Here is a 14,183-nt window from a genome sequence, read left to right as displayed (position 1 = left end):
CTGAGTTTCCAACTGCTGAGCTTTTGGTTTTTGCCTTGAGGGTATTAGAGTATTTGTTATTTAGGCTGTGGTCTTTTGACCTGGGGGATGGCGACACACAAGATGGTAAATGCAGAGGTGTAGGATTATAGAAGTATAGGATATGTTGGGAAACAGGCAGAAGAGACAGGAAATCGAAACACCTGGGTGACTTTTGTGTGTTAGAGTTCTGTGGGTTCAAAAGTGAGGGAATAAAATCTCGTTTTGCAGCAGCTGCACGGGAAGCACACTCAGGTTCAGCATGTGCTTTACGATGCCTGTCTTTATCAAGTGATGGGGGATGTGTGTAAACAAATCACTCAGCAGTAGGAATGAGACCTTCCTGGTGGCTTCTAGTTCCAAAATTACGGTTCAGCCTCTTCCTTCAGCCATTGATCTGGATTCGGTTTATTTGATTCTTGCTTGCACTTGTGATGTGAGACTGAGCGAGCAAGTCTTTCATCTATGGCTGGAATAATACCAGCATCTTAATGACTGTCTGAAAAGGAGCTGCAAGCAATGAGGTTTTGGATGTGGTGCCTCCCTCCTGGCTCTGGTAACGGAAGGGGTTACTGCCAGGGGTGCTTGGTATTTAGCTGTAGGACCATCTCGCCTCCTGGTCCTGCTGCCTGCACTGTTCATCTCTTGCACCAGCAGTCTGAGCGTGGGTGAGCGGCTTGTTCCTGCAGTCTCTGGGAGGCAGCTCACAGTGCCTCTAGGTCCTGAAGACCTGGTTAATAATTCTGGCTGGTGTTGATGTTGTCCTTCAGTTTCTGCCTCAAGAGGAGGCCATCACCTCTGGTTCTCTAATCTCCTTCGTCATGTTGTCTTCAGCTTTTATGTGTACGTAGTTCTGTACTCCTCTATAACAGTGATAAGAAATCCCTGAGGCTGCTTTTCCTCCACTACTTGCCTTGACAAACTCCTTTCTGTGTCACACAACAGTTGGGGTTTTTTTGATTTTTTTTGTTGTTGTTTTTTCACGTAAAACCTTTAACATTCTACTAACCAGGAAACATTTTTCCAAAGGAAGATGTTGAAAGATACAGTTGGAATAAATTTTATAGATTCGTAAGGGAATAGGCTTTAGACAAAGAGGTTGGTAAATGTGAACTCGTGTTTCTTTTGTTAACGTAAATACATGTGGTAGTGTTGACATTGTGTACCACAGCTTTCTGTGTCAGTCAGTCTGGAGGATAAAAAAGCTTTAATTGCTTTTGTTTTCAAACAGGCACATCAAAACAATGTCAATGTTTATTTTTTTAATACTAACTGTATTCCTTGTTCTTTTCCTCTCCCTTCAGGCTTTGAAAGAGATGCTATATGCAGCTGTGGACCAGGCCCCTTCTATAGAAGGTAAGCAAATTGTAACCGAGAATCATGTTTTTCTTGGCATTGAGTGCTGGACACATAGTCCTGCTACTTTTCTGTCCTCAGTCCTCCTAAATTGGTAAACTTAATATACTGATGGGCAGATGCCTGGCCTTTCACAGCCTGCATGCTATTTTTGATTGTTAGAACTCTTTGTCCTCTGTCATTAGGACAACAAATGTCTTTGTATAGTATGGGACTTCAACAGCTGGATTCCTCTTGCTTATAAGGGCATTCACTGGTGCAAGTACTTTCTTCATCGCTTGAGAATAGACCTTTGTTTTCATGTGACAGCTAGCCACTTCGGGAGATAATCGTGCTAGAGCGATACTGGTTCCTGGTTTGTTACTGGTGATTTGAACTGGAAGAGTCTCATCCTTTCGTTGTGTGTCCTTCCTGAATGCTATGCTACCTCTCGTATGTGGACATGAGTATATTTTCTTGTTTGCATGTGTTTATTGCTACTGAGTTCTCTAGATTATTTTAGTACAGCATTTGGTTTTAAGCTCACTGCATTTTGAATAGTTTGTTTAATTAAGTAAAGATCTGTGCAAAATTTCTCAATAGAGCCCTTTACTTTCTTTATCTTGCTTCTTCCTCTCGTTGTCTTTGAAGTACTGAAGAGTTTTTGCCTTTCTGTTGCTTGACTCCCTACTTTCTTGCCCTTTATGTGGATTTCAAACTGTCTTTTAACCTCCTTACCTTTATTATTTTCACTTTGATTGCAGTGCAATGTTAATTTCAGTAACCTCTTTGAATGCGGCTCTGGGCTTCTTTCTTACATATTTATAGAACAGAAGGGAAACTGCTGCTTCTAGTGTAGTCAGTTGGCTAATATGAATAATGCCAGTCGCTATTCATGTTAGCTTATTAACTACTTTTTGTGTTGATTAAAATTGAGAAATGAATTATGACACAGTTAAAATAATGTGGAATATTTTTTTGAATTTAACTGTACCTGCTCTTTGATTAGAATTTTAAAACAAAAACCTGCAATAGTTAATAGACGAAGTGTGTGTGTGGTGGGGCAATACTTCTTTATACTCTTCAGAGGCGCAATCTAAGCTGAAAACTTCACTGAAGCAATGCTCAGACAGGTGTAGTCTTTAGGTTTAACCTGACGCTTAGCAGGCTGAGTCAAGTAAGCAACTAATTTTGTTAAATCAATCACCCTTTTCTCTAAAGTGCAGGTCCTAGAACTAGATTTCTAAAGGTTACGGTCCTAGCATCATCTAAAATACATGGGTTGTCTTTGGAAAATTGGGGAAAACTTGCCAGCAATACACTGGCAAAAGAGGAAAACCTCACTCTCTTTTTTTGAGTGGCGAGATTGCTTAAAAAACACCCAGAAACCCTTCTCCCCAACAGCACAAAACCAGTTTTTTTAGCTAAGAATTCCTAAAGTGTTTTGTGTAGGCCAAACTGACTATCTTTATTAACTTTGAAAGACAACTTAATAATTTTGTTGAAAGTCCAGCATTAGTTTTATGGAAGACTGGAGCATTTACAAGACTGTTTTTTCTTTCTTCTATCCATCAGTTTACTTTTGACAATGGGAGCAAATGGTGTCTGTGCCAATAAAATTCGTAATCTAATGTTTGAGTGTGACTTAACTGGGTTTTGCTCGTGATACCTAGAATTTCAAGGTGGACTTGGCGTTGCTAGCCATAAAACTCCAAAATGTTATAATTCAGCATTTTCCTTTCCTTTTTTTATTGCTTGTGGTGTTCTGTCATGTGCTGTGATGTTTGTGTGTAAACATATTTGGCAAAGGAAGAGAAAGTGAAGAAGAAAATGGTACAATATTATATTTATGCTCTTTTAAATGCTGAGATAATTTTAACTTGTGCTTCTGCCTCCTTTGATGCTTTCAAAACCTCAACAAAAGGAATGTAATGACTTAAGACACTTCTCATAAGTATAACAATGTTCCGCTCATTTTTTCGGGACTGGGTCTCTTCCTCTGTGCTGTAGAGAATGCAGTAATCCAAACTGGTTTGAACCACTCGTATTTAACTCTGTCTTGCCTGACCTGTCTTTTAAGTAGAGATCCGCTATGTTAATTCCTTCACCTTTTGTTTGTTAAGCGAATGTATGTGCACGGTGGTTGGATTTTTTTTTTTTTCAGTTTGTTTTCAGTGTGTTCTTTCCCTCTCTTTTTCTCTCTGCTTAGAGACTGTTGATGCTTTTTTAGTCTCTGGGTTCCTGTCTGAAAATTGTGTGCGGCTCATGATGGGGCCAGGCTATTTGGGCTGAAGTGACTGAGTTGTCTGTACGGGCAGGGCTGAGCCAGTGGATTCTTCTGCCTTTGCCCAGAAGAGTGCAGGGGTAACAGGGGGAAGGCGGGTGTCTTTCCGTGAGCTGCAGCTTTAGGAAAGGCTTGGACTGGAAATGGATCAAGACAAGGTATTTCGCCATCCCTATTGCTTACTTCCTTCTCCTTTAAGCCCTTCTGCCTTTGTTTATAGAAGCCTTAGCCACGGTTAGTGTGACTGCATACAAACTGCGCCCAAAATGCTGCTCTGGTCCCTATCAGAGGAGATGGAGCAAATTCCTTGAACTTTGAGGGGAAGGCAGCAGCTATTGTCAGGGGCTGGCTGTTGGCCTGCATGTTTTCAGTTTAATATGGATTTTGCGATGGATACTTGTGTGTTATTTTCAGCTTAGCACAGAAACTACAGGAGAGTACTAGTGAAACCCAGCTTCCCGTTATGAGACTAATGTAATCTCATTTTATGCTGGTCTAACCAAAATCCATTTTCTAATTGATCTAGTTGACCACAGATACACTGTAGACATGTACAGGTGGGTCTGATTTACCTTACGTGTATTGTAAAGCTAATCTTCAGTTAACACATTGGACTGTGAAGAAAAGGGAGTTTTGTATACCAAAGCTGAGACTATTCCTAGTTCTTACTCTGCTCGGCTGGGTGTGTAACTCAGGATTTGAGAATGAGTTTCTTAGATTTCTGCTGCAAGGTGCTTACTATGTCAGTTGATAAAATTTGTATAGGTACAGAAATGCTTTGTGTTGCTCAGTGGTATGCTGGAAGCGTTTTGGAAACTCTTTAAAACAAACAAAGGGCTACCCAACCAAGGCATATTGTAAGTAATAGGCAAGGTAGGTGAACCATCCGTCATTAATAGCTTTCATTGGGTTTGTATTTAGGAATCTCCTGTTTGTGGCTGGGAGGTGGGTAAACGAAGCTAACTTCAGAATGACTCTTAAGCTCTGCAACTGGTGGTCCCGGTGCTACTTTAGTGGGCAAAGTCTTGCTGGTAAGAGGAACTTGGCTCTACATAGTGCAATTTTTACGATGCTCATTATCTAGCTATGTAGTGACCCTTCTCATTGTGCTATGTTGAATCATACCTATGTCTATCTGCTTTTTCTTATTTTCGGGTAATAAACACAGAGTGTGATGTTAACCAGAAACTCTGTGGATGTGAATAAGCAAAACGTGTCAAGGCTGCACGATAGGAGGAGATTGTTTATAGCTGTCCCCTGACGCTACAGCAAGGTGCTGTGGCTCCCTGTGTTTCATGAGAGTTATACCAGACTGTATGCGTGTCGTCTTTGGCAGTTGCTAGCGGTAGATTTCTTTAATCTGTTCAAAGATACATTTTTCCCCGTCTGTCTACTTTGTAACGACGGTTTTTCTATATGCCAGCATTATTCCTCCAGATGCTTATCATCTTTTTACAAGGCTTTCCCCTGATGAAATGTGCACCATCCTTCCACCTGAGCAACATCTGGACAAAATCAGTGTTTAATCTGTTAATTCAGTCTCTCACACATCACTGGAAAAAGTATCAAATGATGCTTGATTCCCAGCTGTATGATGGGACTTGCTTGACTTTCAGGAGAATTCTTTGATGCGTGTTTGCTTTGTTAGCTGTTTGTTATGTGCTGCTTATTGTTACTGGAGCAATCTGGATGCACTGGTGCTGACATGATGTTATTCTCAGCTTCTGAGTCCTCGTGGCACGGCAATAAGGCCAGGTCAGTGTGAGCAGACACCCTTCTTTGACCCTGAGCTACCTTTAGGAAGAATCTGTGACAACTTAGAGGTGAAAATCCAGCATAGCGCTTGTGTTCTCTGAGGCAGAATGTACAGTATTACAAAAGCATGAAATACTGACCTCACCGTGAGCATGTTGATTTTTTTTTTTTTTTTGCATCCTTGTTCCTCCCGCTGCTTCCTGTCCCACTTGTCACCTAAGTAAAACAGGTTACTGGACCACTGTTGCTTGGAGTGCTCCCGATTATTCCACTTGATGAGCAGATGTGTCGGCATCTCCCCAAGCTCCTTACGATGCAGCTCTTCTCAGCTGCGGTGGAGATGAAAGTGTGGCTGTAAATTATTCATTCTGATTATCTGCTTGAATGGACAGGGTCCACTCTAAATATTATTTCCTAGAATATTTGTCTTTCAGATATTGAAATTTAACCTCCCTTTAATACTTGTGTAAACAAACACTGTTGTAATATCAAATGGTACAAGAGCGTTCTGTTGTATCCTCTTATTATGGAGATTACTTATTCCGCTTAACCCCAATCCTGAATTCCAGAGGCACCTTTTGAGTGAGGATCACTGCTGGCTGAAGGGCTGTGTGGGGCTGGGATGGTCTAACAGTGTAGAAGTGGGGAGTATGGGTGCTTTAAGATAGAACTCAAACCCAAAATTAATAGGCAGTGTTAAAATAACACTTGATTTGTAGGGAAAAAGCTTTAGTGGTAATGGAGATCCTCTGCTGGTATTTGTTATCCGTATGGACACCGATTTACTTGCGCTAGATTAGAAAAGCAAGAGGTGCAAGGACGTCCTGAGGGTGCCAGCACGGGCTGCGTGTCCTGTGCGGTTACACTCTTGTTTCTGCTTTCATTTGTAATGCACTTACCACGTTAACTGACAGCTACAAATCTTTAGTTTGGATTTATTTCTGTTACTAAATAAATAAACTCGTATTCTTTAGGGCGATAAGTAATTGTAATGAATAAGCAGGGTGCGGGAAATCACATTCTTTTTTTTCCGAAGGAAGTTATGAGGCTGACAGTTTCTGTTTGTTATACGCAGACATGCTTTGTAGGCTTGATCAAAGGCTTATGATTTGTCTGTATATATACAGTTGTCTTCTTTTTATTTCAAAGTAAACATTTATTTCCAGTTGCACAAGCTTACTTTGTAGTGGGTTGGGGATTTGTTTACATGGGAATGCTTAGGCTTAAGGGAGTCTTCAACAGAACTGCTTCACATCAACGACCATGAAGCAGCCAAAAGCAGATTGATGCTTTGTCTTTATTTCTCTGTGTTGTTGCATGTCCCTAAAGAACACGGGGATCCTTGTCCTTCTGGAGGACGCATGTGACGGAAGGTCGGTGTCCTACACTCTAGATGCTGATCCTCGATTCTGTGCAGGGTGTAATTCACCCGGGAGGCCTCTGTATTTATAAGTAGTGCATAAACTCAAAAAAAATATAATATAATCCCATGACAGTCCTCAGTTGGAAACCCGATGCCAGGTATTGGACTAGTTATAGCAAAATAGGTTATTGGGCTTGTTGAAAACATTAGCTTCCAGAGTATGCAAAGGGTGGACAGGAGGAGAAGCTGGCTGCGTACCAGCATTCAGAGAAGGAGGTGATGCCTGGTTTCTCCTACCCTAGGGCAATAAAGTTTGAAAGGTAAACAGTGCATATGGTTGGAGTAGGGCGCAGAGTAGCGTGAGAGAACAGCTGGATGGCCACCGAAATATTTGGAGCACAGATGCCTACATCAAAATCATTGCAGTGTACCTTGTTCTCATGTAAAAGTCACTTTTGCTGTCAAAAGCAGTACAGTGTTCACAGCAAGTCAGCACCGAGACCAACCGTGGTGCTTGCTTTGTACCAACGCGTGCCCATTTCTGTTCATTCATTGGTAGAGTGACTTCCTCAGAGGTGCTGAGGACCAAGTGATTGAATTCTGTTTAACCATTAATTAGTGTACATGGGTGTGGAATAAAGGTCAGGTGAGGTACTGAGCTGGAGTGATTGGGAGTAACTTGTTGATAGTGCAGACAACTGGCCAATCTCAGTTTTGATTTTATTACTGTCGCACAGACCACAGGTTCTCAAATTGTGGCACTGGAGTATGTTCAGAGCTGTCTTGGTGCTGCTGCTGCCCCTAGACACTAGTGTGCTCAGGGTCCTGGTGTCCCTGCAGGTGTTGGTTCCTGTGGGCTGCAAGTTGGTTTGTATTTTTGTCCCCGGCTGTGAACCCTTTCAGTTGTTAGAAACAACTCCCTCCAGAAAGTCCATGGGAGAGTACCCCTGGTCCTCTGGGCTGGTGTGGGACCATGCAGGGTAACAAAGAAGGTTGTGGTGGACATGAGTTAGCAGGATTGTGTAGATTACTGTTTCTTTGGTGGGGTTGGGGGGCGGGGGAGGGCGGTGGCTGACACACCGGAAGGCTGTGCCGCCATACAGAGAGACCTGGACAGGTTGGAGATTTGGGCAGAGAGGAACCTTATGAAATTCAACAAGGGCAAGTGCAGGGTGCTGCACCTGGGGAGGAATAACCCCCTGCACCAGGACAGGTTGGGGGTGACCTGCTGGAGAGCAGCTCTGTGGAAAGAGACCTGGGAGTCCTGGGGGACAACAGGATGACCATGAGCCAGCAATGTGCCCTTGTGGCCAAGAAGGCCAAGGGCATCCTGGGGTGCATCAAGAAGAGTGTGGCCAGCAGGTGGAGGGAGGTCATCCTCCCCCTCTGCTCTGCTCTGCCCTGGTGAGGCCGCACCTGGAGTACTGTGTCCAGTTCTGGGCTCCCCGGTTCAAGAGGGACAGGGAACTGCTGGAGAGGGGACAGCAAAGGGCTACCAAGATGCTGAGGGGACCGGAACACCTCTCTTATGAAGAAAGGCTGAGGGATTTGGGTCTCTTCAGTCTGGGGGAAAAAAAGACGGCTGAGGGGGGATCTTATCGATGCTTATAAATACTGAAAGGGTGGGTGTCAGGAGGATGGGGCCAGGCTCTTTTCAGCGGTGCCCAGCAACAGGACAAGAGGTAACGGGCACAAACTGGAGCATAGGAAGTTCCACCTAAACATGAGGAGGAACTTCTTTCCTTTGAGGGTGGCAGAGCCCTGTCACAGGCTGCCCAGAGAAGTGGTGGAGTCTCCGTCTCTGGAGACATTCCAAACCCGCCTGGACGTGTTCCTGTGCCACCCGCTCTAAGAGGACCCTGCTCTGGCAGGGGGGTTGGACTAGATGATTTCCAGAGGTCCCTTCCAACCCTATGATTCTATGATTCTTTCCGAAGGAAACTTGTGTCCGCGGTTGGTGGAAACATTGGACTTCCTCACACTTTCCATTTGCCCCATGGCCAGCTCCTGGGCTAATATGCTGTTTCATCTGTGTGCAGAAGCTGGGAAGCTCATGGTGTTGCTGAGCAAGTCTTTTTTTCCTTTTCCTCTTTCTGATGTGTTCTGGGTAGCTTCCTCAGCAGCACAAAGAAGTTTGAGGCATTCACGTTAGGTGAAGAACTTGAGTCCTAAGTGTACCAAAGAGTATAGGTTCAAGGCTCCTTCTGGGATTAGGGACAAGCAGTTAATTGCTTTTAATTTTGTTCAGTACACTTTTTTTTTTTTAAATTAAGCATCCTTTGGTATTGAGTACGAAGAGCCATTAAACCCGGGATAATCAAAGAGCTGTATGTAGCTGAGGAGGTAACAGTGAAAGTTGGGCCTGGTGTTGAAGGCTGACCCATATGAAAGGGCTGCACCTAGAGGCAGGTTTCTTCTATGAGTCCGCAAACTGCTTATCAGTCCAGCTGCAGGAAGGCTGTAGATGATTCCAGGATGATGCATGGAGGGTGACAGCAACATCAGAAATGCTCAGCTGTGCCTTTTTTTTTTTTAAATTATTTTTTCTTTTTCCTTCCTGCATTTCCTTTACAGTAATTCAAAAATGCCAAGCTGTTACCTCTTTAGTGGTTAGGGGAGTTAGCAGCGCTCATAATTTCACAGGTATGTGCCAGGTTTCATGTTAGTGGTCAAAACTTGAGGGTTGGAAAGTAGAAAAAGATTTGCAAAGCCGGAAGATTGACAGACAGCCGTGCCTTCAATGAAGCACTCCTGAGACAACAGCGCAACATCAAACAGCATTTTGGCTGCAGACATAAAGAAACGCTGCACATCTATATACAAGAGGACAGTATTTATTGCTGTGTTTCAAAAAAAGACTGCACCAGACATCTTACCAGCAAGATTTAGTGTGCGTGTAGGAGGCAGCCTCTGGGTCATTCCTCTGGAGGTGAATTTGCAATAGGTGACTTGAATTATTAGACAATTAAGATTTTGGATGAGACTATAGCTACTTGGTGAATAATGCAATATGAATTAAATTTGATTGGTTTCTCTCTCTTTAAAAATGCATGCTGTGGGCAAGGGAATGAGCAGAACATCCCTGGAAGGAGATCTCATCCTTCTACATCGGAGCTGCTTGTAAGATGCCTCAGAAAAATGGCCCACCCGCCAATACCCCATTGAGCCCTGACGTCTCTGCGTGATGCAGTGGAGGAGCAAAGGCTGTCCCTGGATACCCTCCTGCTAGAGCTGTCCGTTCGGTTGTGTTACTTTAATCTGCTCTAAGGCCACACCATCCGGTGGCTATCGCAACAATGTTCTTTGAATACGAGAAGGTCTGTCTCTTTGCTTAAGTAATTTTAAAATTAGCAAGGATATGCTGAAAAGTCAACCCACTCCTGGTCATGTTCCTTTTTCCTGATTCCTGAAGTAAAAATGAAGGCTACTTGCTTATTTCACCTGTTTTGTTCACAGTGTATCCATAGTCTTGCAGCTTGACCCCTTTTTAGTAAAGGTAGATAACGAATTCATTTTAAAAAGTAATCATGCTTTTTGTAAATACATAATCTCTAACTTTAGTTACAGTGTAAAACTGCAGAATTACAGCATCTTAGTTTTGCAAAGCCACAGCTCAAAAAAATTGGGTTAGAAAAAATTTATTCCATTTATTATATGGCCGTTTAGTTAATAAATATATTTTGGATTGTTTTATGCTACTTTTGCTGAGTGTGGTAACCCTTTTCCCCTGAAGTAGTACAGCCTAGGTGTAAAAGTTGGATCCCACGGTTCTGTTCCCCTGTGACCTGAGAAGGGATGTATCTTCAAGAAAACTCCGGAGAATTATAAAGAATTTTTTACTAATGCGTGGTGTGACAAGAAGACCTAAAGCTCCTTAGTTTTGAGGCAGAGTTGTGCGTATTCAGCTAAAAACCACAGCGAAAACTGCATGAAAATACACGAATCTGCTTTTTAAAGTAGTTATTGCTCTATGCAGGGAGGTGACGGGCATCGCGGCGGGCACAAAGAGCCACTGAGCTGGCGCAAGGCCCGTGGGTGAGCACCCCCCAGCCTGCCTGTTTGTGGGCACTGGCTCTGCCGTTGCGCACTCAGCAGCTCAACTTCCCCCTTGTTTATCTCCTAGGAGATGGAAAACCAATTTCTACTTCCTGATGAGAAGCTGACAGGCTATTTGACTTAACAAGAGAGGCAGGCAATGTGATTGGGAAGAGGGAAATTGCATGCCATAACATACCAATATAAATGCAATTTATTTTGCATGTGCTATATAGCTCCAGGCACACATTTTGGGGGGTGTGAGAATTCTTTGCATGCTGAAATGGGAGCTCTAAATAGCAAAAAGAGGCAAATTTGGCATCCAGACTGTGTTTATAACCTTGTTTTTATTTCTACTGTAATTGCTTAGCATGCTCTTATAAATGCTCCTAACTCATTTGGGGGGCAAAGTGCAGAGAAGCTGAAAAGATCAGCACGAGCGAGCTGTTAACTCAGGATTGATCATGTCCCACAGATGCAGACTTGTTCTGACACGTGGCCAAGGCTGCTGTTCCGGTACCGCCTTTGCTGGTGTCCTGTCGGGTCCCCACCCAGCTCTCCAGGAGGATGTCTCTGCTGAGCTCCTCGCTTCTGCCGAGACGGAGCAGTTCAGTACCAACCAGCCTGACCAGCTGCCATCCCATAATGTGTCCGCTACTGAGGGAAAAATGGGCATCATTGCTCTAACCCCCCATTCTTTGTTCTCGTCCTTTCCTATTCTAGCTGATTGATCATGTATAGGAGTTTGTTGTGAGCATCTTTGTGTTTTTAATGCTGTGTGTCAGGGCATCAGGAGCAGTTATCGGGTGGTTGCTGAGCTGTGAACCCAGGTAGGCTCTTTAACGGCAGCTCCCTGATGAGCACAGCTGTAGGAATGAGTCACAGTCAATGCGGTAAAATGGGGTAATAACGAGCAGGATTGGCTGAGGTACCTATAAAGTAAATTCTATAAATAGGTAAATGGAATTTGGCTTGTATTTCAGTGTTTTTTAGTATGACTTTGTCTTCCCTGACCAGAAGGAGCAATTAGAAAGCAAAGAAATAAGTAATCTGAGTACCTGATATGGCATTCTGTGTTCCTTCATAGTCTTTCGTATATAGCAAACGGTCCTTGAGCAGCAGTCCAAGGCAAAGGCTCAGTTTCTCCTATGCCCAGCCACAGGAGAACACACTTCTCCAACAGAAGCCTGGATCAAGGCTTGGTTCTGCTCGGCCCCTGGTGAACAGAGGTGCAGGTAAACATTTCTGCGAAGTTTTGTGTCCTTTTCAAGCCTTTGAGAGATTACAGTTCACTCTAATCTAGAGACAAGAAGGTTTCCCAGCAAGGGCAAAGGAAAGAGAAAAATCAAAATACCTTTTGTTCACCTGTGATTGAACTGGACTAACATCAGTGTGTGATACTGGTGTATATAGAGGATGCATTTGTGGGTTTCAGGTGCTGTAGGTGATGCTCTTAACACATGACATTCATTTGTGGTGTAGGTTTGATTAGTAGGATGTTGACAAGTCCTGTTTATTAAAACTTCGTGTTTCACAGGGTAAGTCGGTAAAATATGGATTGTGAATGAAATTTTGAGCAGCTGGCGGCAGAGAGGTTAGAGACAGGATGCTGAGCTTGTAGAGCTTGCCACACTTCTTCAGCCCCATCTGCTGTAATGATCCTGGCTCTAAGGTGGCTGCTCTTTCTGGTGAGCGCTTCAGATCCTGCAAAAACACCCCGTATCAGGTGTGAGTTTTAGCAATATATCATCAACGGGGAGCCCGCCGCGGCTTTAATACTCTTCGCTTCAGCAGATGTCATCTTTGTGGTGAAGCCTGAGAAAGTGAAGGACCAAGAAGGTGAACAGGTTCATCTCTCCCTGTGCAGCCCTGCCAGGAGCTGGGTCGGGCCTCGGCTCTCGGAGGGGCTGTGGGGCTGAGCGGAGCTTGCCAGGCTGCTTTCGGTTCCTGGCTCATGTTTCTGTGTACATGTGGATACCGTTCTTCCCCAGCTGGCATCTTTGGCTCTGGTGTTAGCTGCACCCATGTCTTCTCACAGTGGAAGATTAGCTTGCTACTGTTGGTGTTAAATAGGACTTCGAGCTCGAGTCTCAAGGGCTCCAAAGGTACTGACAAAAGAGCTTTCAAATCTGCTCCTCCAGTTTTAGAAATCCAAATGCAGCTCTGCTAGAATTGATCTGTACCAATTTCCCTTCCAGTTTCTTCTGCTTTCAGACAGCTCCTACAGATTCAGTTCTGGCTTTTGTTCTCAGCCGACCGAGCCGGGTTGATGTGGCCGCATGCTAATGCAGCGTTCTAGATGGAGCAGATGTGCGCCCGCTCGCTTGCTTTCCGGCTGAGGAGGAATTCAGCGTTGGAAGGTGCGTGATCTGGGCTTGGACTTGCCTAAGCGCAAATCCGAGTAATAAATTAGTCATCAGGCACGGAATTCTTTCCCCTGGGGACATGGAGAGGGAGGCTGGTACAGCCCAGCTGTCAGTCAGCAATTGCTGATGCAGGAGCTCTCGCCAGCTGAGAGCTGCTATTATAGTAAGGCTAGGTTGCCAAATCCTTTAGTTTGGTATTTCAGTAGTAACATGAGTGCTTTACAGCGTGTGCTTAAAGGCTTTGGTCTTTTTACCTAACTTACATAAAAAAGTTAACGGGCTATTTTGAAACCAAAGGCAGCAGACCTTAATTGTGGCAACTCTGCACAAGTCTCCTACATGCGAGCCAATTTTACTGAACCCTATTTATGTGCTAAGCAGGGTATGCCAGAGGGGTTTGCCATCCTCCATCCATTTTGGGAGCGATTCCATGGTTATTGAGGTATGCGGGTGATAACAGGGTGAGTTTGGGAAGAGATGCTTCTGCTCCATCGCAGCCTTATCACCTTGGCGGCAATTCTCATTTTGTTTTGGTTTTTTTCCTCTCTTGTTGGTGTTCAACTGTAACATGCGCCTCATGGTGGCTGGTCTCATGTATGATCATCATTTTCTGAGATGTCGGGAAGTTTTACCTGTCAAATAAGGAAGAGAAATGATGGCATTGTGTGCTCTTTTGTACATAACTAGATCAATGTCTGTTTGAGATTTTCACTTATGTGCACCATTGGACTCTTTAGAGTGTGTAAAAAAGGCTGGTGTCATTATTCTTTTCCTGCCTTATGAATTTCCCCATCATAACTTCCACCTATTCTGATCGCTTGGAGAGTTGCTGTTATGGCTCCTCGCCAGCCTGTCAATTTTTCAGTTACCGTTGTTGGACAAACACCATGTGCAGTAGCAGATAAATGAGTGATTCTCTGCTGTAGCAAGGGGAAGTGGCACAAGAACCTCAAGAATTATGGTTGATACTGTGGGCTTTTGAATGATTGTGGTTTGTTTTTGTTTTTTTTTAATGCTGAATAACAAT

The 14,183-nt window shown here is 43.8% G+C and overlaps 1 protein-coding gene across 1 annotated transcript in view; it reads left to right on the top strand.

Annotated features, from left to right (window-relative positions):
- XPR1 (xenotropic and polytropic retrovirus receptor 1) overlaps nt 1–14,183 on the top strand; it is a 116,287-nt gene that overhangs the window by 6,581 nt on the left and 95,523 nt on the right. Inside the window, exon 2 of the mRNA XM_063343198.1 lies at nt 1,323–1,374. Within this exon, the coding sequence (XP_063199268.1) occupies nt 1,323–1,374 (52 nt within the window). The remainder of the gene's footprint in view (nt 1–1,322; nt 1,375–14,183) is intronic.

Source organism: Chroicocephalus ridibundus, chromosome 8, assembly GCF_963924245.1.
Source record: "Chroicocephalus ridibundus chromosome 8, bChrRid1.1, whole genome shotgun sequence".
Classification (NCBI taxonomy): Eukaryota; Metazoa; Chordata; class Aves; order Charadriiformes; family Laridae; genus Chroicocephalus; species Chroicocephalus ridibundus.
Note: the sequence above shows the minus strand (reverse complement) of the source record. Positions and strands in the feature narration are given on the sequence as shown.